The 27849-nt window shown below is 41.3% G+C and overlaps 2 protein-coding genes across 3 annotated transcripts in view; one reads left to right on the top strand and one right to left on the bottom strand.

Moving 5' to 3' along the window:
• Window positions 1–27459, bottom strand: part of LOC138750580 (microtubule-actin cross-linking factor 1-like) — a 96080-nt gene extending 68621 nt beyond the window's left edge. The window contains exon 1 of the mRNA XM_069912690.1: window positions 27345–27459. The gene's annotated coding sequence lies outside the window, so the exon portion shown is untranslated. The remainder of the gene's footprint in view (window positions 1–27344) is intronic.
• Window positions 7252–13126, top strand: LOC138750576 (uncharacterized). 2 transcript variants are annotated; one of them, XR_011349392.1, is made up of 2 exons: window positions 7252–12422; window positions 12528–13126. XR_011349392.1 is itself a non-coding variant. In XM_069912682.1 (2 exons), exons 1-2 carry the CDS (start codon window positions 12075–12077, stop codon window positions 12942–12944), a joined length of 765 nt encoding a protein of 254 aa, XP_069768783.1. In that variant the 5' UTR covers window positions 7275–12074; the 3' UTR covers window positions 12945–13126. The 2 variants fall into 2 exon arrangements, 1 of the variants encoding a protein (XP_069768783.1); XM_069912682.1 differs by having other exon boundaries at window positions 7275–12422.
• Window positions 27460–27849: the final 390 nt, after the last annotated feature.

A 27849-nucleotide genomic window follows, 5' to 3' on the forward strand; every position in this document is an offset into this window, starting at 1 on the left:
CAAAAGTAACTTTCTGCTCTCTACATCTAAAACAGAAATCTGTTAAACTGAATCCATATCTCTTCAATTTCTCAGGGGTTGAATATAATTGATGCAAAAAATTCTAATTGACCATAGTATACCTCACATTAATTAACTTGGTAACACCGTCAACACACAGTTTTGACCATTCCTCCCATGTCAAAATAATATTTAATTCTTTCCCATTTGTCTTTTTCCATTTTCTCCTGCAACAACCTATACATATCAGAAATAAAGCATTTTTCACCTTTATCTGCAATTAATAATTCAAATTTCTTTTGACCTGGTAAATTTATTTCCTTCCCATAATTCTTCTTTAAATAATCTCAAAGTTGGTAATAAACAAAGAATTTGATGCAATACCATATCTTTCCTGCAACCTTTTAAATGAACAAAACCTCCCTGCTTCAAAACAATCTATTACATTCACTAATCCTTTAATTTCCCAATCTTTTAAGTAAGGATTCTATCATGAAAAGGGAATTAATTTATTCTGATATAATGGTGATCTTATCGAAACTATTCCGATAGAATCAAGAATTAAATTGCGATTTTACCAAATATTCATTATATGTCGAAAAACGGATAATTTAAATTCTTGTAACAATAAAGGATTCCATTTATAAATGAAATGATTAATATTATTTTCCAAAATCTGAGCCATCTTTATCTTTGCCCACCTAGGAGATTGTTGATTATCAAATAACCAATTAATAAACTTCATCGGTGCCACCTCATAATAATTATAAAAACAATGTAATTGCAAACCACCCAATTTATAATGCCAAGTCCATTTTTGGAAAGAAACCCTCGATAATTTACCTTTCCATAAGAATAACCCAACTATGCAAGGAATAGATTGAAAAAAGTATTGTACTCGAGCATAAATGTTCATCTTTATGCAATTCACTCTTCCTATTAAGGTCAGTGGTAAATCTTTCCACTTATCTAAATCAATTTTAACCTTATTTAATAAAGGTACATAATGCAAAATAAATAATTCATGATCATTTTTATTTACAACTATTCCTAAATATTTAATTTTATTTGACCATCTAAATTTAGTAATTTGTCTACAATCCATAAAATCTTCTTCTGCTATTGGTAAAACCTCACTCTTTTCCCAATTAATCTCATATCCCGATAATTTACCATACTTATTCAACAAGTCCTGTGATAATTTTAGTGAAGTTTTTGGATTAGTTAAATATACAAAAACATCATGTGTAAATAAGCTAATTTTATTTTCATTTTCTCTCACTTTAAGTCCTCTAACACCAAAATCATGTCAAACAGCCTGAGGTAAAGGTTCTGTCACCAAAGCAAGTAAAGCAGGTGAAAGAGGAAAACCCTGTCTTGTAGAACAAGATAAATTAAAAGATTTTGAAATCTCACCATTCGTTATTACCCTTGTCGTAAGTTCTGCATATAAAGCCCTAACCCAACCCCTAAAAAATGGAACAAAATTAAACTTTTCCAATACTTTAAACAAAAACTTCCACTCAACTCGATCAAATGCCTTCTCAGCATCCAAAGATATATCCGTTGGTTGATTATCTTGTTGTTTTTAGCATTAATTAATGAAATCAATTTAACTATATTATCTGATGACAATTTAACTATATTGTCTTTGACAAACCCTACCTGATTGTTACGTAAAAAAATTTGGCAAATAATTCACTAACCTATTATCTGAAACTTTTGACACCAATCTATAATCAACATTTAATAATGATATCGGTCTGTAAGGTGACACTTTTTAAAGAGTTTCTTTCTTTTTTTAGGTATAACTGTAATCAATGCTTTTGAGAAAGATTCTGGAAATACATCCATTTTAGTTGCTTGTTTCAAAACATCTTTATATAATGGAAATAATAAATCATTAAATTTTTTATAAAACACCACCTTAAATCCATCCTCTCCAGGAGATTTCCCATCAGGCATCGATTGCAAAGCTTCTCTCAATTCTAATTCAGTAAATAAAATATCTAAATTCTTTACCTCAAATTCATTCAACACTGGCAAATTTAAACTAGATAAAAATAAATCAATTTGATCCATTTTTTGATAACCCTCTGACATATATAAATTTTCATTAAATTTTAAAAATTCATCAGTATTCATTTATGTAATTTCTCCATTCTTCCTAATAGCATTAATTGTCCTTGATACTTGCTCAGTTTTATGTTGCCATGCCAAACCATATGCACTCTTTCTCCCAATTGATAATAACATTGTTTAGACTGCAAAATCATTTTCTCATATTTATACGTTTGTAAATTATAACGTAATTTCACTTTAGATAAATTTATCCTCTGTATAATTTTTTTAAATTTTTTTCTCCAAGCCTTCGATTTCCTTTTCCAAATTTAAACTTACGAATAAATAGTTTTTTTCTCTCTTAGTTGTATCGCTAATAATTTGTCCCCTCAAATTTGCTTTTAAAGCATCCCACAAAATAAATTTACTTTGAACTGAATTTTCTTTCATTTGTATTAAAAAATAATTTGATCTCTCATCTACTAAATGAAATCTGGTCTCTTCAATAACTTTTCATTAAACCTCCATCGATAAGCTGTCTCAGTTAATTCAGTCCCTAAACATTTAATGAAGGATATGAGAATAACCTACTTTTATATTCTGCAAAATTAAATCTACTTGTAAATGCACAGAAATCAAAAATACATTTATTCTAGAGAAAGAATTATGCCGAGCTGAATAAAGTGAATAATCTTTCTCAGTTGGATTTAATTTCCTCCAAATTTCCACTAAATTTAAATCCTCCATCATCTTAAACAGTCTTTTTGCCATTTTAGTTCTTTCAACAATTTTTGGAGATTTGTCCAACAAGGGATCCAAACAACAGTTAAAATCTATTCCGACTAACACATTCCCATATGCCTGATTCGAATTTAAAAATGTCCCTGAAATAAATGTCTGATCATCTTCATTTGGTGCATAAACATACATTAAAGTCCAACTTTCAGAAAAAAATCTTCCAATTAACAATCAGTACTCTTCCAACATTATCAAAAAAAAATCCACAGCAAAAAGTTTATTTTTATTAACTAATATCACCACGCCTCTAGTTTTAGAGTTTAATGAAGAAAAAATTACATGTCCTGACCAATCTCTCTTCAACTTCAAATGTTCTTTTTCTGTCAAATGAGTCCTTTGCAAAAAGACAATATCTACTTTTAGCTTCTTTAAATTTTTATTTTTTCTGCCTTTTTCTCCTTTGATTGTAATTCAAAAGATACATTTTTACGTTTCAAAATAGCTACATCTTTAGCCTTAGAATTAAATGAAGAAGAATATACATGCCCAACCCAGTTCCTTTTTAATTTCACGCTTTCCTTCACATTCAAATGTGTTTCTTGTAAAAAAGCAATATCAATTTTCATTTTCTTAATATATGCCAAGACCCGCTTACGTTTAACCTAACTATTTAATCCTCGAACATTAAAAGTAGCAAACCTCAACTTTGACATATCTACTATTATTACTAAATACCAATAATATCTTTCTATAAAAACTCAAATTAATGTATATAGGCCCTCCAATAAAAAAATCACAAATTAAAAACTAAAAAAAAATTAAAAATAAAAAAAATTTAAAAATAAAGAAAAAGGAAAAAAAAAGAAACCCCCCCCCCCAAAAAAAAACTACCAAAAGGTAGTAATCCCCTAAACAAAAATTGGGTGTGGGTCACCCACCAGTGGCTGATGACTAGTAAAGAAAGTCCAAATCTCTCCTTGCCCAGCCAAACAGTCAGTAACATCAAAATATTATAAGAACAAAAGAAAAAATAGAATAAGAAAATTCTTTTAACCCAAAAGACTCCAATCTTGAAAATCCCATTTCAGAAGTTGGACTCTTTCCATTCCTGTTTTTTTCCCATTTTTGCCATTTCTTCCTTTTCCAGAGCTACCAAAGTTTTCTTTAGGAGATAATGCTGGACTATGTCTTTGTCCTCTTATATCTGGCCATGAGTCAGCAAAAATCATTGCTTCACAATCAGTTTCAAAAAACCAAAATTGATAGACTCCGTAAAACACCTTCAACACTGCAGGGTAACGAAAAGTAGACTTATAACCTTTATGCCACAAAACTTCTTTAACTGGATTGAATCGACGTCGACCTGATGCATTTCCAATAATGGAGACATTTTCCTGTGTGCTCCCTCCATTGAAATCAAAAGGCTTTCTACTTCTTGGGAACACGCACCTTCTTCCGGGGAATGGGTAATTCCAGCGCCATCCTTCATTTGGTAGCAATAGATTTTTTTTCAGCCCGCACAGGAAATCTTTGGGGTCTAGGCAATGAAGAAATTGAGCCAGGGGCTGTTTCAGGTCGTCTAGTCCCCAGATCCTCAGCACTTCGAAAATGGATATTCTTATGAACTTGAGGTTTAATCTTTTTACCATTAGTGGCCATAATAATTGCTTGATACTTTAAACTAAAATTTAAAAAGTTTAAACTTGAAAACAAAGGTTAAAAAACAGGTATTTAAAAATCTGGCCAGAGAGGTCGAGATTACATGTCTAGACTCTACGCTATCTTGCCACGATCCCTACTTTTAGCTTCTTAATATAATCTATCACACATTGCCTTTTTATTGGGTGATTTAAACCCTTAACATTAACAATTGTAAAACTTAAATTACTTATTACAACTTACACAATGGCACCCAATCTTTCACAATTAACTTAAACAAAAACCCTCAACCAACAATAAAAAACACTAGACTCCCCCCCTGAAAAAACTGCAACACACTCGAGACACATACCCCAGACACATACCCCAACAATCACACACCTCCCACACACACACCCTACACACAACCCCCAACACGCATCCCCAGACACACATTCCACACATACAAGCCCCGACTCACACCCCCCACAATCACACACCTCCCACATGCACACCCCACACACACATACACATCCCAGGAACACAACCTCACGCTCACAAACTCCCACACATACACTCTGCGCACACACACACACATATCCCCCATACACATACTCCCCCACACACAACCTCTGACAGATATACACAAACACCCTTCGACACTCATACACACCTTCCACACCCTCACTCCACAAACACCCAATGCACCCACAGTCCCCTTCCCACACACCACACCTACACGTATACCCCGACGCACAACCCAGAAACACCGCCCACATACACCCCTCACACACACCTTCACACATGACCACCTCCCACACACAACTCACAAAATCAACTCCCAGCCACACATCCCACACATAAACGCACACTCACACTCACCCGATACAACCCCTGGACAGATAAACCTCCCACACACATACCCGTACACACATCCTCTCACACTCAGTCCCCCCCACACACACCCACCCACACCCCATATACCTCTCACACACAACCCCAAACACACACACACCTTCACACTTGACCACCTCCCACACACAACCAACACAAAATCAACACCAAGCTACACACACACATACACGCACACTCACACAATACAACCCCTACACAGATAAACCTCCCACACACATACCCGTACACACATCCTTTCACACACACAGTCCCCCCCACACACACCCACCCACACCCCATATACCTCTCACACACACACCCAAACACACACACATTCACACTTGACCACCTCCCACACACAACCAACACAAAATCAACACCCAGCTACACACACACATACACGCACACTCACACAATACAACCCTACACATCTGCTCCAAAAAACATGGCCCCAATGGACATCCCCCACTCACTCCCCACATACACACCCCACACAATCATAACCCTACAGACTTCCCCACAAAAACAATAACATACCCGTCCCACACACACCCAACACAAACCACACACACACCCATTCATAGACCTCCACCCATCCCCAAACACATACCCCACATACACACCCAGCACATGGACGCCCCTCCATATTCACCACCGCATTCACACCCCTGCACACACAACCCACGCACAAACCCATTCCCAATCATGCCCCCTACACACTCCCTCCCTCGCATGCACTGCCACACTTATTTCTCCGCACACACACCCTTCACACCCTTGACACAAACATTGCCAGACAAATCCCACCATGCACACGCACTAATGCGACCCTGCACAAACACCTTCCCACACAAGTCCCTCACACATGCACTCCCACTCACATTGCCCTACACACACATCCCGAACTACATACCCCTACACACACACACCCCATAAATACGCCCACACACACACTCCCTCATACAACCCCCTCACACACAAACCCGCAAATCCACCCACCCACACCACCCCACACATATTTCCCCCACACTCATGCGCTCACACACAGACACACACACATTCCCTCCACGTATATCACACACACACACACACACACACACACACACACACACACCAACCCTCCATATGCAAACCCCACACAAGCCACACATCCCATACCCACACACACACTCTCTATATTCAAATCCCACACACACACAAACCCCACTCATAAACACCACACAAGCACAAAACCCCTAACACACACAAACTCACACACAAAAACACCACACAAACACAAACAACCCCCACACTCAAATCCACCCCACACACTAACCCACCACACACACTAACCCACCACACATACACACCATACACACCTCCCCAAACATCAGAGACTTACCCAAATTCCCCACACACACAAACCCCAAAATAGCGCCCATGGTGGAAGTGAGGGCATTGGTGCAGTCGCTGACCCATGGGGAGGTGTGGGTGAGGGCATTGGTGCCATCGCTGATGGAGGGAGGGGGTGGTGCCGTCGCTGATGGAGGGAGGGGGGGTGGTGCTTTCGCTGATGGAGGGAGGGGGGTTGGTGCTGTCGCTGATGGAGGGAGGGGGGTGATGCCTTCGCTGATGGAGGGAGGGGGGTTGGTGCCGTCGCTGATGGAAGGAGGTGGATTGGTGCCATCGCTGATGGAGGGAGGGGGGTTGGTGCCATCGCTGATGGAGGGAGGGAGGTTGGTGCCATCGCTGATGGAGGGAGGGGGGTGGTGCCATCGCTGATGGAGGGAGGGAGCTTGGTGCCATCGCTGATGGAAGGAGGGGGGGTGGTGCCATCGCTGATGGAGGGAGGGAGGTTGGTGCCATCGCTGATGGAGGGAGGGAGGTTGGTGCCATCGCTGATAGAAGGAGTGGGGTGGTCCCATCGCTGATGGAGGGAGGGTGGTTGGTGCCATCGCTGATGGAGGGAGGGAGGTTGGTGCCATCGCTGATGGAGGGAGGGAGGTTGGTGCCATCGCTGATGTGTCAAGGGGTGCAAGATGACGTCGTCATTGACAAGTATGGGGATGGAAGTAGCGCTGACAAGCGGGGTGGGGGCGCATGCAATGCTTGCCATGACCTATATACGTTGGTGCCCCACACAGACACTGACACACACACTCACCCTGCCACACACACCCACTCACACATACACACCCCCACACACACCCCAAACCCACACCCCTCACACACTCCCCATACACCCATCCCCCACAAACTCACACCCCTCACAACCACACACACACCCCTCACACACACCACACATAACCCACACCCACACCCCTCATACACACACCCTCACACATGCCCCACAACACACACCCCTCCACATCATCTCTCCACCCATCCCACACACTCTCACCCCCCACCCACACATCCACACACTCAGACACCCCCACACTGCCCCCTACACATATTCTCACAAACACACATCTACACACACTTCCCACACACACCCATCCCTCACACACACACCACATTAACACACCATACACACACCCACCCCCACACACCCCACTCCCCACACACCCACTCCCCACAATCACACATCCCTCACAAACACACACCACACATAACCCACACACACTGCCACACACATACCCCACAACACACACCCCTCCACAACACCCACCCACCCATCTCATACACACTCTCACCCCCCACCCACACACTCAGACACCCCCACACAGCCCCTACACTTATCTTCACAAACACTCATCTACACACATTTCCCACACACACCCCTCTCTCACCCATCACTCACACACACACACCCCACACTAACACACTATACACACACCCACCCCCCACATACCCCACTCCCTACACATCCACCCTCCACAAACACACATCCCTCACAAACACACACCACACATAACCCACACACATACCCCTCATACACACTCCCACACACATACCCCACAACACACACCCCTCCACACCCCCATCCACCCATCCCACACACTCTCACCCCCCATCCACACACTCAGACACCCCCACACAGCCCCCTACACTAATCCTCACATACAACCCACACACTCCCACTTACACACACCCCACACACACCTCTCACACACACCCACAAACACACTTCCCACACACTCAGACACCTTCCACACTGACTCCACACAACACACAGACCACACACAATTCCCACACACACCCCACACACCCACATACTTACACACACTTCCCACACACACTCCCACTTACACACACACCCCACATCCCCACACTTACCAAACACTCACCCCACACAAACCTCTCACATCCACTTGCCACACACTCAATCCACACACTCAGACAACTCCCACAGTGACCCCACACACACACACATCCACACTCCAATAGAATCTCTTTTCTCCCTCTCCCCTTAATCCCGTCTCTGAACCAGATTCTTGTATTTAAAGTAGACTTTGTTCCTAGACGAATATAATATGGGTCTGGAAGTCGGGATTTAGAATGAAAGGTTCTGAAAATCGTTCAGGATAGGTCCCCCCAATTATTTCGGGGCAAATTGGAAGATGTTCTTTTATATCAGCGACATGTTCTATCAGTGAGATAATTTTGTCGAGTTCCTTCCATTTGACGTCGATGTTGTGCTTTGTACAAATGTCTGCATATATTTGTTCACTTATGGAAAATGGAAAGAAGGAAATGCACACACGCACACATACCCACTCCCACACCCTCCCACACGCACACATACATACACACAACCTCCCTCACACCCCTTCTTACACACGCCCACACACATACCTACCCAAAAGGACCCAAGCACATACACTCCACACATATCCACCACACAATCCTACCCACACACCCCACACACAACCCCTCACCCATTCCCTCCATAACCCCACATGCAGACCCCAAACACACACCCCAATCCCACAAAACTCCAGACACACATCCCAATGATTTTGGGGCAAATTGGAAGATGTGCTTTTCTATCAGGGACGTGTTCCATAAGTGAGTTAATTTTGTCGAGTTCCTTCCATTTGACGTCGATGTTGTGCTTTGTGCAAATGTTCTGTATATATTTGATCGTTGATATATTTGTATATATTTGTTCACTGTTCTGTATATATTCTGTATATATTGTATATATTCTGTATATACTTTTTCACTGTAAACTAAAGCCCCACATATCTGCACACACACCCTCACACACACACCCTCCCCCACACCCCTTCTTACACACGCCCACACACATTCCCACCCACAAGCAACCATGCACATATAACCCACACACATCCACCGCACAATCTCACCCACACACACCACACACATCCACTCACACGTTCCATCCAACACCCCAATACCTGAACATGCAGTCCACAAACACACACCCAATTCCACACAACTCCACACACACATCCCAAATCCCACACACAACCCCAACTATTTCGGGGCAAATTGGTAGATGTGCTTTTATATCAGGGACGTGTTCGATAAGTGAGATAATTTTGTCGAGTTCTTTTCATTTGACGTCGATGTTGTGCTTTGTACATATGTTCTGTATATATTTGATCGTTGATATATTTGTATATATTTGTTCACTCTTCTGTATATATTGTAAATATTCTGTATATACTTTTTCACTGTAAATAAAACCCCCACATACATGCACGCACACACACACTACCACACACACCCAAATGCCAACAGACACTCCCACTCCCTCACACACACACACACACACACACACACACACACACACACTTTCCCTCACACCCCTTCTTACACACGCTCACACATATACCCACCCACAAGCACCCATGCACTTATACCCCACACACATCCACTACACAATCTTAAAAAATCAAACAAAAGATGAGAAACATTAAATCGGACTGACCCGACAGGACGGAGGAACTAAGGTCGTTTGGAATCAGCAGATGCGATAGAATCGGCAATCTCCGTCAGGCCGAGGGACCTTGAAACACCACACAAGTACAAACTAAACTGGATGAGAGGGTCCTTGCAGAGAAATGGATTGGAGTCAATCCACAGGACCCTCAGAGCAACAGAGAGGATCACTGGAGTCTCCCTCTTCCCCATCAGTGTGATCTAGCAGGATCCTTGTCTGAAGAGGCCATGCCAAATCCTGGAGAAGCCCTTTGACCCTGCCCACAGCATCTCTCAGCTGCTCCCATCAAGGAAGAGAAAGGAGGATCAGAACCAGCATCAGCAGGATGAAGAACAGCTTCTGTGCAGGGGTCGGGAGAAGGTTGAAGCACCAAAGGAACTGCTCCCACTCACCATCCGAGTGCAAACAGAGAGCGCATGTAAAATGTTCAATGATGGGAATGTATGGACATGATACTAAGGGCTGAAAGAGACTTGGAACAGGGTTTTTTGTGGTCGATCATTTATTACGAATAAAGTCTTACACGAAAGGGCAAGAAGCAGCTAAGGTTGTTCTTTCCACACAGATCTACTGTTAGTCCTCTAATTCTATGGGAACTGTCGCAGGGTTGTAGCTCCCAGTTGTTGGGATAGGCTGACACAAAGTGGTAGGTCCAGGTACTAATGAGGATGCCATCAGATGGTTCCCCACCCCCCACTCTCTCCCCACCACCACTGCCAACATCAGTTCTTTGTATTACAAATAAAGATGAGTGAAACACAGAAGTCTGCAGACGCTGTGATTATAATTACAAACACACCGACATGCTGAGGGAACTCAGCTATTCTTTCCAGCATTCAGGCCTGAGCCCTTCTTCAAGGAATAAACAGAATAACCCAGAAGCAGGAAATCTCAGAAAGGCTCAGAATTCTGGTTAGGGGACAAATCCAGCCCAACAAAAGGTGTTAATTGGATGTGATAGGGATGAGGTTTTTCATAGCAGGCCGAGCGACCATGTGGTCAGGCGGGCTGAATCGCTGTCCCAGTCAGTTGGTACAAGATGGCATAGGCCCCCCTTCCCTTCTCACGAGAAACATGCGTTTGGCGACACATATTGCCTGAGAGATGTTGCCACATCCTGGTTGCACGTCACTGGGCAGGCAATGACTACGCAACGCACTGACATCACTCCCCTAGACCAGTGCACCCCAGAGAGGAATGAGGTCGTCCCCTAAAAGCAGCACGAGAGATTCACATAAAGGCAGTTACTGGTTCACTTCATACTGTGTGGAGGTGCTTCATTTCAGTAGCACCACCTTTAGCAGCCACGACAAGACCATGAACAGGCTGTCAGCAAGAGAATGGGATGGGGAATTGAAGCAGGTGGCCACTGGGAGATCCCCGCTCTTGTGGCGGACATGGAGAAGTTTTTGTTTATAGGATAGCTATGAATCTCGATGAAAATACAACCAGTATAGGTTTTACTCATTCACAGGCTTCCAGAGAACAGACTGGGAGAGAAAATATAAGTCTTTAGGCCAGCAAATCTTCCAGACAGGGATCAATGATCAATTCTTCCCAACAGGGTCCCAATCTCCAAAATCCATGATGTCTTCCTTGATATTTTTAATGCAGTAGCGCTAACTGACTACCGATCGAGTCAATGAGCTGCCAAAAGGCAGCCCATTCATAAATTGGTTTCCTGCCCAAACACAGCTGATGGAGTCTGTTACCTATCAGATGTGAATTGTCAAAAGGTATAGTAAGCGTTCAGTAACCTTAACAACACCTTTCAGTGCCAGCTTGACATTGTTTCTGCCCAGAGGTAAACGTCTCATGTCCCTGCCCATTGGAACATGTCTCCAGGAGACCAATGACAGCTTGGTGCAAAGGGGATACCCAATGTGTGCCGGTGCCATTGATGGATCACATATTCCCATTATTGCCCCCAGCTTGCATGCTGCAGCCTACTACAATCGCAAAGGCTGGCATTCAATGGTTCTGCAAGCGGTGGTCGACCACAGATTCTGGTGAGCTAAGCCTTTATTGGTCTTTATCACATCACATCTCAATGTCTATCACTTCACTGTGCTTTCCATTCACGTTACAGCTTCTCAGATGTGTTTGTTGGCCGGGCAGTACCCATGATGCCCGAGTGCTTGCCAACTCTCCTCTGTATAGAAAGGAAGAGGACCAGGGCGGATACCACTTCCCACCTGACGTGAGTGTTCACCCTACAAAGCTCCATGTGTCAATCTTATGTATGCTTATTGTGTCAACGGTCATGTGTATGAATTAACAACATTCTCCATTGTTGTGCCTGCAGGTGTCCAAGGATGTTAATGGAGTGGAGGTTCCAGCGCATCTTGTGGGTCATCTGGCATATCCACTACGAAATTGGCTGATGAAGGGGTTCACACAGCACCAAGGACTGGATCTGGATCAGCAAAGATTTAACAAGGCCCTTAATTCTGCAAGGATAGTGGTGGAACATGCATATTGCCGTCTAAATGGCTGCCGGTGGTGCCTGTCCAACCGTCTGGATATCTCTACCACCTTAGTCCCAGGTGTTGTGTTTGCTCGCTGTGTCCTGCACAATATATGTGAGATTAACAAGGAAGACTTTCTGTCAGAGTGGACGTTGGTTGAAGCAGATGGTCCTGCACCCATTAGCACAGATTGTCGCAATCAGCAGGCCCATGGGCACCAGGCCATCCATTCTGCCATTTTGTCCATCCTGTAAGGGTATGACCCTGCCACCTAGCTCCTAATTTCCACAACTTGTTCCCCCCTCCACCCTCCCCACCCAATGCGACAACATGAGCCTACTGCCTGGCATGTTATGTGTTCTCGTGAAGTAATGGTTGCATATAAATGAGACTTGTGTGCTTGTCAAAAATGTAATAAAAAACATTTTTTGAGAAATCTTATTGCTTCATAAATATCTGAGTTCGATATAGCAATGTAAACATTTCACATTATGTTTAAACTAGATGTAAACCATGGAACGGACAAATCACATTGCAAATACACTCCACACTTGAACACCGCAGAACAAAAACAAAAATGGTAAACACAACAAACACCTCCACCCGGCACCACAGCATTTCTGTGTTGTGCCGATTATACCTCTCGGAGGAGGGTTACCAAGTTCATTTGGCAGGCGCATCCTGCGCATTCAGGTGGCCTTCTGGCAGCCCATATTGCCATTATATGCGGCTTTACAAGTGGGGCATTTGGCCACCTGAAAGTGCCTTTTCTAAGAGTTCCTGTATCTGGCTCATTCCTTGAAGAAGGGCTCAGGACTGAAATGTTGGGAATATATCTTGATCTCCTATGGACACTGAAAATCCGGGCTGAGCTCCTCCAGCTTAACGGTGGGTTTTTAAGCACCACATATAGATGCACATCTCAAGACAAGGCCACAAAAATGTGCCACCTGGGAAAATTGCATAACAGGGGCATCTTGTGGTTCCACTTGGCTGCTTCTTACATTATTTGGCCAGGACTTTCTTTGCAAATTTCCCAACACCTATTCTGTGTTTTCTCCAACCTGTCAATTCAAATACACTTGTTTTCTTACTTCTCCAGTTCTTGGCTTCCTGACCTGCTTTTTCCAGCAGTTTTGTATAACTTATATTCCAGCAGTTGCTGTGGTTGAACTTTTACTGATTTAATGAATTGTTTTCATCAGAATCTAAATGTGCTTGAGTCCACGGTCAGCCATGTAAGCATTGAAATGGGTGGCCACTGGGAGATCCACCCTGTTGCAGCAGACAGAGTTGAAGTGCATTAAATGCACCCAATCATTTGGTCACTGCAGCCACCATTTAAAAAATTCAAGAGGTTCTGCAGTCTGTGTGTCAAGAAATCCCTCTGCACCTCTGTTTTTAGTGGGAATCCTTCAACCCTGAAGTTGTGCTCTCTCGTCCTTGACTCCTCTAACATGGGAGATAATTTTACCACATCTACTGTATCCAGGCTTCTCAACATTCGAAGTGCTTCTTAGGACCCCTACCACTCATCATTCTTCTGAACACCAAGGAGTATAGTCCAAGATCCATCAAACCTTCCTCATATATTAATCCCTTCATTCCAGGAATCATTCTTGTGAATCTTCTGCAATGCCAGCACATCCTTTCTTCAATAAGGAGCCCAAAACTCTCTCCGCTACTGCAGGTGCTGCCTTGCCAGTGTCTTCTTAAGCCTCAACATCACATCCCTGCTCTTATATCCTATTATTTGCGATATGAATACCAACATTCCAATCAGCTGATTGACCACCAACATGGAAGTTAACCTATGGGGCATCCTGCACGGCGATGCCAAGGTCCATCTCCCCCAGAATTTTGAATGTTCACCCTATGCAATAATAATCTGCCCTTTTATTCCTTCTCCCAAAGTTCATGACCAGACATTTTCCTACTTTGGAATTCACTGGCCTCTTCTTTTTCCATTCTCCTAATCTATCTGTCTCTCTGCAGCCTTGCTGTTTTCTCCCAGCTACCTGCTGCTCTGTAACGGGTGAAGAAAAAGAGATGGCCCCCAGAATTGTTTCCCAGCATTTCTGCACACCTGCAGAAAGCCACATAACACAGCAATTGCCTTCTGGTCGGTCCCCCTGATAGTACAGATTCTAACACCAATGTGTATCTGTCCAGAGTGTAGTGTAGGATGACTGTGATTGGCTGAGAGTGTAGCCACACCTACTGGCAGGTCTTAAAGGATTTCTCCTAGCCAGACCAGGTCATTCTGGACTGGTCGACCCACGTATGATATGCTCCAGTCTTTTAGTTAATAAAAGTCTTGGTTTGGATCAACAAGTGTTTGGTTCTTTCGACGCACTCTGCAATGTTCCCCCTTCCTGCACCTTTGCTCTCTGAGATGTGTCACCAACAGTGTCCTTTCCTTCTTTCCTCAAAATAGATACTTTATTTTCATATTTCAATATGTGCGCAACTCGGAGTTCACAATATTAGCCAAGAGCTGTTAAAATTCCCGGGAAAACATTGCAAATTATAAAATCTTCTCAAACAATGAAAAACCATGTACAAAAGTGAAAACAGTGACTCCTGGTGGGCCAGGTAAAAACTATCGGGAGATACATAAAAAGGTGCCTTTTTAGAATCTTTTTCTGCTCATGTAGAGAGGATTTTGAAGGTTAATTGGAAACTATTTTCAGAGGCTTGGACTTGGATGAATTTGTACGGACTGAATGAAGATGATGTTCACTCTGTTCCTGATGCATTTTTATATTTGAATCAATCAATGAGAATATTATGGTTGGAGGAGATTTTAATTGTTGTTTGGATCCGTTGTTGATTAAATCTCGAAAAATTGTGAAAAAAAAACAAAATGGCGAAAAGAATAACTGAGTTGATGGGGGATTTAAATTTAGTGGAAATATGGGAATGGAGGAATCCGACTGAAAAGGAATTTTCCTTTTATTCTGCACGTCATGATTCGGTTTCAAGAATAGTTTTTTTTGGTATCAGCCCATTTGCAGGGTCGAATCAGACAGGCTGAGTATAAGAGTAGGATTCTGTCAGATCACTCATTATTGTTAATTTCACGTAGTATCGCAGAGATGGTGGAAACTTGTTATTGTTGGTGATTTAATGAAATGTTGTTAAAAAAAACCTGAAATTATTACGCTTGTAAGAGATCAGATTAGGTTTTTTTAGAAACGAATAAGGGATCAGTTCAAAGTAAGTTTATGTTATGGGATACTTTAAAAAAGATATTTACGAGGTCAAACTATTACTTACACAGCAAAAGTGAAGAAACAATATATAGCAGAAATTCAGGACTTAGAGAAAGAAATTGCAACATTAGAGAAGACATTTCAGAAAAATTCAACTGAGGATAATAAAATACAGTTGTCCAAATTGAAGCTTTGTTATAATACAATTGTGAAAAAATAATTCAATGATGGAAACAGCTCTACTATGAGTTGAGGGAGAGAGCACATACGGTTTTAACTTAGCAATTGGAAACTGAACAAGTGCCTAGAATGCAGTTAGGAGAAATTCAGAGATAACATAAACCACAGGATATTAATGATGAATTTTGTACATTTTATCGGGACTTTATCTGAAGGGAATTCGGATATGGAGCAGATTGATTGTTTTTTGTCGAATTTAAATTTACCTTTATTAGAGGAAGAGGATATTAAGACTTTGGATGGTTCATTTACTGATTTGGAACTTAAGGAGGCGTTACAATCTATGACAAGTGGAAAATCCCCTGGAGAAGATGGATTTACATTGGAATTTTAGAGAAATTTTTATGATTTGTTATTTCCGGAATATTCTGATGTACTGAAGCTCGCCACTGATACAGGTTTATTTCCAGAATCGTTTTCAAGGGCATTAATAACACTCATCCCAAAGAAAGACAGAGATCCATTAAAAGTTGTGTCATACAGACTAATATTAATAAATAATAATATTGAATGTAGATTACAAAATTGTAGCAAAGGTTTTAGCAAACAGATTGGCTAACCTTTTACCGCAATTAGTACATGTGGATCAAGCAGGATTTATCAAGGACAGGTATTCAGCTGATAATATTACTAAATTAATTACAATAATTAATGCTTCAAGACAACTCAACCAGACAATGATATTAGCGCTAGACGTGGAAACGGCTTTCCACAGTGTGGAGTGGAATTTTTATTTAAGGTGTTAGAAAAATATAAATTTGGACCACTCTTTACCAGTTGGGTTAAGGCATTATATACTAATACTCCTGCTCGGGTGATGACAAATGGACAGATTTTGCAGGCATTCAATTTGTTTAGATCCACTAGACAGGGTCGTCCGCTGTCACTAGCCTTATTTGCATTAGTTATAGAACCAAGCAATTAGGCAAGAAATGAATATTAAGGGAATTACAATTGGTGGGCAAGAGTATAAAATTAATCTGTTTGCAGATGATGTGTTGATATATTTGTCTCAACCTAAGAATTCTTTCGAACCATTACAAAATTTGTTGAAAAGATACGGGGTAATGTCAGGCTATAAAGTAAAGTGAGATATTACTAATATCAGATGGAGATTATTCAGATTGTAAACAACTTATGAAGTTTAAATGGTCAAATAAAATTATTTGGGCATAATAATGGATAAAGAGTATCAAAATTTATACAGCTTAAATTATGTACCATTATTAAATAAGATTAAGTTTGATTTAAATAGATGGAAGGAGTCACTGTTAACACGGGTAAATTGTATTAAAATGAGTATATATCCACGCATTCAGTATTTGTTTCAATCTATTTTGAGTGTTATACCGGGAAAGTTCTTTCAGGAATTAAATAAAGCAGATTGTTTCTTTCTATGGAAAGGTAAGTTGTCTAGAGTCTCTATGCAAAAGTTGACATGGAGGTATGTTTTGGGAGGTCATCAATTCCACATTTTCAAAATTATTATCAAGTAGCACAATTAAAGTTTATGAATAGACTGTTTGATATTGACCAACCTCCGATGTGGGTGAATGTGGAGATGGATCAAATACAAGAAAGAACAATACATTATTTTATATATAAATGGAATCCTCTGCTTTTGCAGTAGTATCAACTGACAGTATTGAAACATTTGATAGGAGAATGGTATAAATGGAATCAGTTTATAGGATCGAAAGGTAAGATTTCAGCTAAGACACCATTATATCAGAATCAGACAATTTCATTTTCTATGAATAATTCTTATTTGAAAGATTGGGAATCAAAAGAAGTGATATTATTGGAGGACTGTTTTGGTTTAATAGACAGAGAGAAATTTGGAATATCACAAAATACTTTATTTGCTTACTATCAAGTACAAGATTTATTATTAGAATGCTTTGGTAGAAATTTTAGTATAACCTGGTCAAATGAAATTTGAGAGATTAATTGTTGATAAGGGGAAAGAAGGGATTTGTTTCCGAAATGATATGTTATTACAAGAAAAGATGAAAAAGGTAGATATATTTAAAATAAAGGATAAATGGGAGAAGGATTTATGTGTTCCTATTTCTGTGGATGAGTGGTCTTACATGTGTTTGGTTAGTGTTATGAAATTAATTAATGTACGATATAGTTTAGTTAGTTATAACTTTCTGCATCAGTTATATTGAACTCCTGAAAAACTGACAAAATATGGATTTAGTGGGTCAGATTTGTGTTTTTGATTTGGTGATCAGACAGGTACTTTTTTTATACTCAGCGTGGGAATGTTTAAAGTTGAAGCCCTTTTGGTAAAAAGTGATTAAATTTTTGCGAGTTCTTTTCAAATAGATTTATATGTGGATCCATGGGTATGATTACTGGGATACATGAATACAATTATGGCAAATTTACGCTTGGAGAAACCTCAAATTGCATATATTCGTTTAGAATTAGCAGTGGCTAGAAAATGTATAGCTGCAACTTGGAAAAATGATGTCGAATTGAGTATTTATAGATGACACAATGAAATTCAATCATGTATTTACTTAAGAGAAAATAACGTATAATTTGCAAAATAATTATTCTTTTTTTATAACGATGTGAAGTTGGTATTTGGAATGTATGGGTTGAGATGTTAAGTAAAAGCCTTATACGTGTTGCAAGATGTAAATGGATGTCACACCGTAACAGTCTGTTATGAGACGATGCTATTGAGTTTTTTAATATAAGCTTCGTAGGGGTGAGGGTTATAGGGGCTGGGATAGATTAGAAGGGGGAGGAGGGAGGTGGGAGGTAGTAGAGGGTAGTTTTAGATTAAACGTTGTATTTTTTCTTGGTTCTGTAAAATTCTTAAATAAACTTCCAAAAAAACTGCATCGAGATAAATGTCGAGCCAGGCTCATCCATTGAACAGAAGACAACATAACACATCAATTGCCTTCTGGTTTTTCATCCACTCTACTCCAAACCTTACAATTTTGACTCCATGGGTTTCCTCTGGGTACTGATGTCCTCTCACATCCCTCAGGTAGGTGTAAATGGCAGCTTGATGATTGATGTGGATTGTTTTATATTTTAAATACAACATCTATATTGTACATGTAATGGCAATATCATTCAAAGAATTAGACTCCACTACAAAACTGGGAGGAAGGATGTGAACCTGAAAGATTTAGTTATGGTCACTGATTCTTAAACAATTTGGTGAGAGGACACACACATGGATATCGGGATGAACCCAGGCATGAGAGGTTTCAGAAAGGAGTAGAGACTGTTCTTGATCAATCAAGAAATTTTAGAGATCACCCAGTAAATGTTATGAGAAGGCACATGAGCGCGCGATGCCATAAAATGAGTTACGTTTATATTGCATATTCGGTTAATTTTAACTTAGACATACAGCATGGTAGCAGAACATCTCATGCCCTGAAGCCATGCTGCCCAATTTACACCCCATTGACCTACACCCCCTGCACATTTTGAATGGATGGAGGAAACCAGAGCCCCTGAGGAAAACCCACGCAGATACAGGGAAGACTTTCAAACTCTTTATAGACAGTGCAGGACCCGAACCCAGGTCCGGTCCCAACCATTGGTGCTGTAAAGGTGTTGTGCTAATTTCCACACCAACCATGTCATCCTTTAGATGCCATCTTATTCAGAATAAAGAGTGTTTACTCTTTCTCTCCTTTAACCATCTTGAACACAATGGCAAACTGTTTCATTAACCTCAAAAACAATTGATCAGAAATAATCTATAGAACACCGTCAAACCCATTAACTGAAATAAATTAAATAGAAGGAAAAAAGAAAAAAAATTAACTGCTAAAACGAAAAAAACCTAAAAATTAGGTCTAATCCAACCTCTCCCTCTAATCAAAGTTATCTTATGTAATGAAGAAAAGAAGAATAGTGTAGAACCACTGGTAGCCCCCAGAGAACAGGCGATGAATGGCCAAACCACACATTTAGTTCCTCCAATTGTAGAAAAATTCTAGGAATGTGCCCCATTATTTCATCAATTGGAACTTTCTATCTTTAATATAAGATATGATTGTCTCTAAACTTAAAAGGACATTACATCATGTAATCACAGTGTATGAGTCGGGGAAGAATCATCTTTCCATTTCAATAACATTGCTCATCTGGCTATTAACGTAGCAAAAGCTCAAAATTTTTTCTGAGCTGCCGACGATGGTTTATCTGGATCACGAGAAAAACCAAACAGAGCAATTTAACGGACGAGTTCAAAATTGATCTTAAGAACCATTGATAAATTTTGAAAAATGCCTTTCCTGAATTTCTCTAAGTTTGGGCATTCCCAAAACAGAGGAATTAAAGAGACTTGGAAAATTTTAAATTTCTCACATAGTGAATCAACATCTGCATACAAGCGAGATAGTTTCAGTTTGGACATATGTATTCCTGTACCACCTTAAATTGTAAAAATCAATGCCTAGCATATAGTGAAGAGTCATTAATACAATTGAGAATAGAATACCAAGCTACTTCTGGAAATTTTATATTTAAATCTCATTCACAACTGCTCTTAATCTTGGATTTTAAACCCAATACATTATTATAAATACATGCTATTAATCCACCATGAACATAAAGCCGTAAATTTAAAAAAATAGATGAAGAATATTAGTCTTAGAAATTCACGGAAAATCCAAAATCTTAGATTGAAGAAAATGTCTAATTTTTCAATGTCAAAAAAGAGTGATTACTAAGTTCAAAATTTAGTTGATAATTGTTTGAACGTGGCAAAATTAACTGAAATAAAGGGGTCATTGAAACTTTGAATACCTATTCTATAACATCCTTGAAATCTACATCCAACAAGGATGGTGGTAAAAGATGGTTATCTATCATAGGGTTGCCCAATGAAAAACCATTTAGCCCAAAACAGTTCCTAAATTGGCCAAAATTCTCAATCAGTTTTTCAATCATGGATTATGTGTCAAATTTGGAAAATGGTAATATTGTAGAACTTTTTTGGAAAACTGTAATTCCGTCATGGCCCATGAAGGGCGATTCACTGATTTTTCCAAAATTATCTAAAGCAAGCCTGATCCAAATGCTATACTCTTTCCATTTATTACATTCCCAGCAGAAGTTGGGGAATTACAACTAGTAACAAGGAACTGGCTCTGTTATCCCCTCTTCACACAGGCCATAAAGTTCATAGTTGGAGCAAAGGTCTATCTTGGATCAAATGAACTGATAAAAACAGGATCCAAAGCAAGATTTAATTTGTTATTTTGGCCCAGTATTTAATGGCAGAAACTTGCTGAGCAGAGAGGGCTTTTATAATAGATAGATAATATTGAAATATTACAGACCTGAAGGGCTTTTATGTATTCATTAAATAAACAGAAAAGGGTTTAAAATAATCAGACAATAGTCCAATTTTATAAATTAGATCAGGGTATTATATTATAAGCCCAAAGTTAGGGTTGTACCTAATGGACAAATGTCCTCAGCATTCCCATGAACCAGGTGTAGTGGGCAGGGATGCCCATTATCTCCAGCTCCCTTCATTTTGATTCGAGAACCGTTGGTGGAAGATATTCACTGAGATCCAGACATTAAAGGATCGTGGGTAAATAAACCAGGAAGAAGATGAGATTAATCTATTTGCAGATGATGTCCTGATATGTTTGACAGACCCAGCAATTTCATTGGTAACACTACACTCTAAACTGGAAGATCATGGGAAGATCTTGTGATATAAAAGGACCAAAATAATCAACTTCCACGTATGTAAAAGGGAATTAATCAGGTGAAACTCTGGCCTGTGGTAAATCTGACATTTGTTGTTGTCCAGGTTTTCATTCTCTCTGTAAGTCACAAAGATATGAACCCTCATGATTTCATTATTAATATATTTAAGCACTGACGTACTATCAGGCCAAAACTCAGAATCTGCTAACTCCATCTGTAATTCTCTTCTTAACATAGTGTCCATTTTGCTCACCGTAGTAGCAGTCAATTCCATTCAAGGTCTGGTGACTGACTTTAATGGAGTAACTCTGGCTTTTCCCATTACAAATCCACCATGTACTCGCACTTGGTTTTCACAGGACTCAGTAACTGACAGGATCAAAATCACCTTCACTACATCAGCAAAATGGTGTAACAGCAAACGTGGCCAATCCAAAGTCTGTTGACTTCAAACGTCCAAGTATTTGAAGACACTCAATCCAATTTCTCCAATCTTGTGCGATGGATTCTGAGATAGTTTCATCCCATCCAAATTTTCTTCTGCACAATTCTTGAAGAATTTTCTTTCATTGAATATTTTATTTAAATCAACATATATATGAAAGTTATAACAATTAAAAATCAAATCACAATGTTACAGAGCTTACAAATATATGTTGATAATATATAAAAAAGAAAAGAAAGGAAAAGAAACTAAGATACTACTGTAGCGGCAGCTACAACCAGACAGGTTGAGTTCAGTGAGCAAAAATTCCTTTATTCAGGTTTGCATGGCTGGTCTTATGCTCCCAGCCCAGACTTGGCTGAGAAGGGTACCGGGGAGTCACGTGGGCCGCAGTTCACGGGCTTCTGAGCCTGGTGCCGAGGTAGGGGAGAAACCCGCGACGGTGCCATTTTGGACGGCTGCCCCACCGCATGCATGACATGAAGGGCTGGATCACATGCCTAATGGCATGCGCCACACAGCCCCCCCCAGAACCGGTGCCAATGGCCTTTTTTGTCAGGCAGCCTCGCTTCTTGGGTTGAGCCGCGACCGCTGGCTCATTGGGGTTGAGGTGTGCTGGCTTTAATCTGTCCACAGTAAACAGTTCCCTCTTACATTAATGTCTGGTGTGAAGGTGGATCCTGAATGCTGGATGACTCTGTACAGCCCTTCATACAGTCTTTGAAGGGGTGCTGTGAAGGGTCTCATCTGATAAAAACATACTCTGCGGAATACAGCTCACTGGGCTGGTAAGAGGCGCGTGTGCCATGTCTGGGCGGTGGTGGGGGTGTGAATGACTCCAACTGGGCCCGGAGATGGGAAGTAAACCATGCGGTGCCTGTTGCAAGTTGTGAGGTGCATTGATAAACTCACCAGGCAGGGCTAGTGGTGCACCATAGACCAGCTCAGCCGATAACGCCTGCAGACCTTTTTGGGTGTCGAGTAGATGCCCAGGAGTACCCAAGGCAGGTCATGCACCCAGTTGGGGCCGGTGAGGCGGGCCATAAGTGCCGACTTCAGGTGGCAATGCAATCGCTCGACCAGTCCCAGTCTGTTGGTGAGCTGTGCCCAGAGTGAAGAGGTGAACTGCGTGCCACGTTTGCTGGTGAGGTGGGTCAGCATGCCGAACCAGGCAATACAATCGGTCAAAAGTGCTCGGGAGCAGGAGTCTGTGGAGGCTTCTCGATAACCTCAGGCCAATGAGTGGTGCAGTCTACCACCGTGAAAAGTTAACGGTTACTTCGGGAAACGGGTAAAGGGCTGACAATGTCCACATGTATGTGGCTGAACCATTCTCAGACGTGTTCAAAATCCTGCACGGGCACTCTGGTGTTCCTGTGTACCTTGGAAAGCTGGCAATGGATGCAGGTTCTGGCCCAGTCTGCAATCTGCTTTCGAAGCCCGTGCCAAATGAAGCATTCTGCCACCATATGAACCTTGGACCTGATAGAACGGTGGGAAAGGTCGTGGATATGGTGGAAGACATGCCTGCACCACTGCTGGGGAACCACTGGTCATGGGGTGCTCATGAAGACATCGCACAGGATAGTATAATCACCGAGAAGAATCGGGAGGACCTGGAACTGCTGGCCCGTGATGGCCGTCCTGAAGGCTTGCATCTCATCATCGGACTACTGATCCGGGGCAAGCTGGTCATAGTCTAGGCAGCGTGTCAGCGACCACATTGTCTTTCTCCGCCTTGTGCCAAATGTTGATGGTGAACTCCAACACAAAGGACAGGTGATGCTGTTGGCAGGCCGACCAGGGATCTCTAGCCATAGCGAGAGCCTGAGTGAGGGGTTTGGGGTGGGTATAAATGGTGAAAGGCCTCCTCTCCAAGAAATAGTGCAAATGAGGCACAGCAAGGTACATGCCCAGCAACTCATGGTTGAAAGCACTATACGTGTTCTGGCGGACGATGAAGTTGGCTAAAGAATTCCAGTGGTTTTCACTGTCCATTAACCTGCTGCTGCAGGATGGCACCAACGGAGGTGGCAGAGGCATCGACGGAGAGCAACATAGGAAGGTCGGTGTGTGGGGGGACGAGTAGGGTAGCCTTCACGAGGGCAACTTTCGTGGCCTCTGGAGTCCAGGCGTATCTTGTTCTTGGCCGCGATAAGGGCGAAGAGTGGCTGCATGATGTGTGCAGCGGCTGGAATGAATCGGTTATAGAAGTTGACCATACCTGCAAACTCTTGTAGCTCCTTGAGGTTGTTTGGGCGTGGAAACTCTCTGATTACAGTGACCATAGCAGCTGGTGTAGCTCTTTCGGTCGTGATGGTATGGCCCGGGAACTGCATGGACTCTTTTCCGAACTGGCATTTGGCTGGGTTGATCATTAGGCCGAATTTGGCAGTTGGGAGAAGAGGGTGTGCAGGTGAGACTTGTGTTGTGCCCAGTCTCCGCTGGCGACAAGAATGTCATCCAGATAAATGAACACAAAATTAAAATCCCTGCGCACCATATCCATGAGGTGCTGGAAGCTCTGGGCAGTTTTCTTGAGCCCAAATGGGATGCATAGAATTTGAACAAGCTGAAGGGGGTGATGATGGTCGTTTTGGGGATGTCCTTGGGTGCAATGGGATTTGATGATACACGCGCACCAGGTCGACCTTGATGAATACCCTCGCGTCATGCAGATTGGCTGTAAAGTCCTGAATGTGAGGGATGGGGTAACGGTCAGGTACTGTCATGTCATTAAGCCATTGATAATCTCTACAGAGATGCCAGCCACAGGAGGCTTTCATGACCAGGTGGAGCAGTGAAGCCCAAGGACTGTCGGAGCGTCGAATGATCCCCAGTTCCTGCAGATGCGAGAACTACTCTTTCGCTATCTGGAGCTTATCCGGCGGGTTTAACAGTAATGTACAATAAACTGTATCAGATTCTGTGACACCAGGTTCACAATGGGGAGAATATTTAACAGTGATATACGGTAGACTTTGGTAGATAGTGTGACACCGTGTTCACAGTACTGAGAAGGTTTAACAGAGATGTACAGTAGAATAAGGCAGATTCTGTGACTCCGGGTTTACAGTAGTGAGAAGGTTTAAAAATGATCTATTGGAAAATATGGAAAGAATGGGAAAAAAGTTGAATTGACGCAAAGTCTTCTCGATATTGAAGATCCGGAACAATCATTGGGACTGGAATCACTGGGTTGAATGTTTTTGTTTCAATACTTTGTGAAAGTCTGACTGGGGGAGTGGGTGACACTGAGTCCTTTAGTCACCTGCCTCTTGTGGACTTTACCACACCCAAATTTTTAAGGAGCTACTACTTTTGAGTAGCTCGTTTGGGGATTGATTTTTCTCTTTTTTTTGGAATCTTTTAATTAGGTGGGGATTAGAATACTGTGAGATTTAGAAGGGGAGCATTATTTTATAATAGGATTCACATTCGTGGGAAGGTTTAACAGTGATATACTATGAAATGTGTCAGATACTGTAACACCAGGTTCACATGGGAATAAGGTTTAACGGTGATGTATGGTATGTTGAGGTAGATAATGTGACACCAGGAGTACAGTGGGGAGAATGTTTAATGGTGATCTATGGTATGTTGAGGTAGATAATGTGACACCAGGTGTACAGTGGGGAGAAGGTTTAACGGTGATGTATGGTATGTTGAGGTAGATAATGTGACACCAGGAGTACAGTGGGGAGAAGGTTTAACGGTGATGTATGGTATGTTGAGGTAGATAATGTGACACCAGGAGTACAGTGGGGAGAAGGTTTAACGGTGATGTATGGTATGTTGAGGTAGATAATGTGACACCAGGTGTACAGTGGGGAGAAGGTTTACCGGTGATGTATGGTGTTGAGGTAGATAATGTGACACCAGGTGTACAGTAGGTAGAAGGTTTAACAGTGATGTAAGGTAGGGCTGAGGCAGATACAGTGACACCAGGTTCACAGTTGGGAGAAAATTTAATGGTCATGTACGGAAGACTGAGGCAGATACAGTGACACCATGTTCACAGTTGGAGAAGGTGCAACGATGATGTACGGGAGAGTGAGACACTTATTGTGACACTGGGTTCACAGCAGTGAGAACGTTGAACAGTAATGTCCGATAAACTGTGTCAGAAACTGTGACACCAGTTTCACAGTGGGGAGAAAATTTATTGGTCATGTACATTAGACTTTGGCAGATACTGTGACACCGAGTTTACAGTAGTGAGAAGGTTTAACAGTGATATACTATAAACTGTGTCAGATACTGTGACACTAGGTGCACAGTGGGTATAAGGTTTAACATTGATGTACGGTAGACTGAGTCAGAATCTGTTACTCCGCATTTTCAGTAATGAGATGGTTTAAAAATGATATACAATAAACTGCGGCAGACACTGTGAAACCAGGTTTACTGTGGGAATATGGTTTAATGGTGATTAAAAAAATGAACTTTGGCAGATAAAGTGACACTAGATTCACAGTGGGTAGAGGTTTAATGCTGATGTATGGAAGACTGAGGAAGATATTGTGACACCGGGTTCACAATGGGGAGAAGGTTTATCAGTGATGTACGATAAGCTGTGGGAGATACTGTGACACATGGTTCACAGTAAGAAGAAGTTTTAATGGTGATGTAAAATAAACTGTGGGAGATAAAGTGACACCAGGTTCACATTGGGGAGAGGTTTAATGGTGATGTACGGAAGACTGAGGCAGATACTGTGGCACCAGATTCACAATGGGGAGAAGGTTTAACAGTGATGTACGATAAATTCTGGTATATACTTTGACATCGGTTCATATTGGGGAGTACTTTTAACGGTAATGTATGGTAGAGTGAGGAAGATACTGTGACACCATGCTCATTGTATTGTTCATTTATCTTAATTACAATATCTAATTTATATGCTCATTTCTTTTTGTGGCAACTTCTAAACATTCCATAAACTTCAATTCCAATCAGATTTTGTTCATTTAAATAGGTCACCATTAAAAGCCCAAATCATTTGGTCTCTAAAGTACGCCTCACAAAATTAAATTCTGTACTTGGGTTTGGTTGCAACAGCTCTTCAGTTTGCTTCATTATTTTTTCAGTCCCTCGTTTTGTGTTTTCTTTTTTGCCTGTTCAGCTTCACCAAATGGGCATCCAACTCTCTCTTCTCAGCTTGACCCAACGTCTCCTCTGTAAACTTAAGCAAACCAAGGAGACCAAAGTTAAAATTTTCATATTTGCATTTTCAAAAACAAAAATGGCACTGTGACTTGCAGTTTCACATCATAACCCCACTTGCTAAACTTGCAAGCAACTGCACCTCATCCTACAGCTGGAAAATTGCAATAGAACTGCTTGCTTCAAGCAAAGTTATTATTTGACTCTTTAATAATTTTTTGTAAATTTCAACAGACATAATATCATTTAACTGTTGTTTATGTGTCGTTGGAAAATTACCTTTCCATTCAATCAGATTTAGAGTTTTGAGTGCCGTATTTGAGAAAAGATGTGCTCCTGTTGGGGAAGGTTCAGAGATGATTTACTGGAATGATATCAGGA

This window comes from Narcine bancroftii, unplaced genomic scaffold (genome assembly GCF_036971445.1).
Source record: "Narcine bancroftii isolate sNarBan1 unplaced genomic scaffold, sNarBan1.hap1 Scaffold_168, whole genome shotgun sequence".
In the NCBI taxonomy this organism is placed as follows: Eukaryota; Metazoa; Chordata; class Chondrichthyes; order Torpediniformes; family Narcinidae; genus Narcine; species Narcine bancroftii.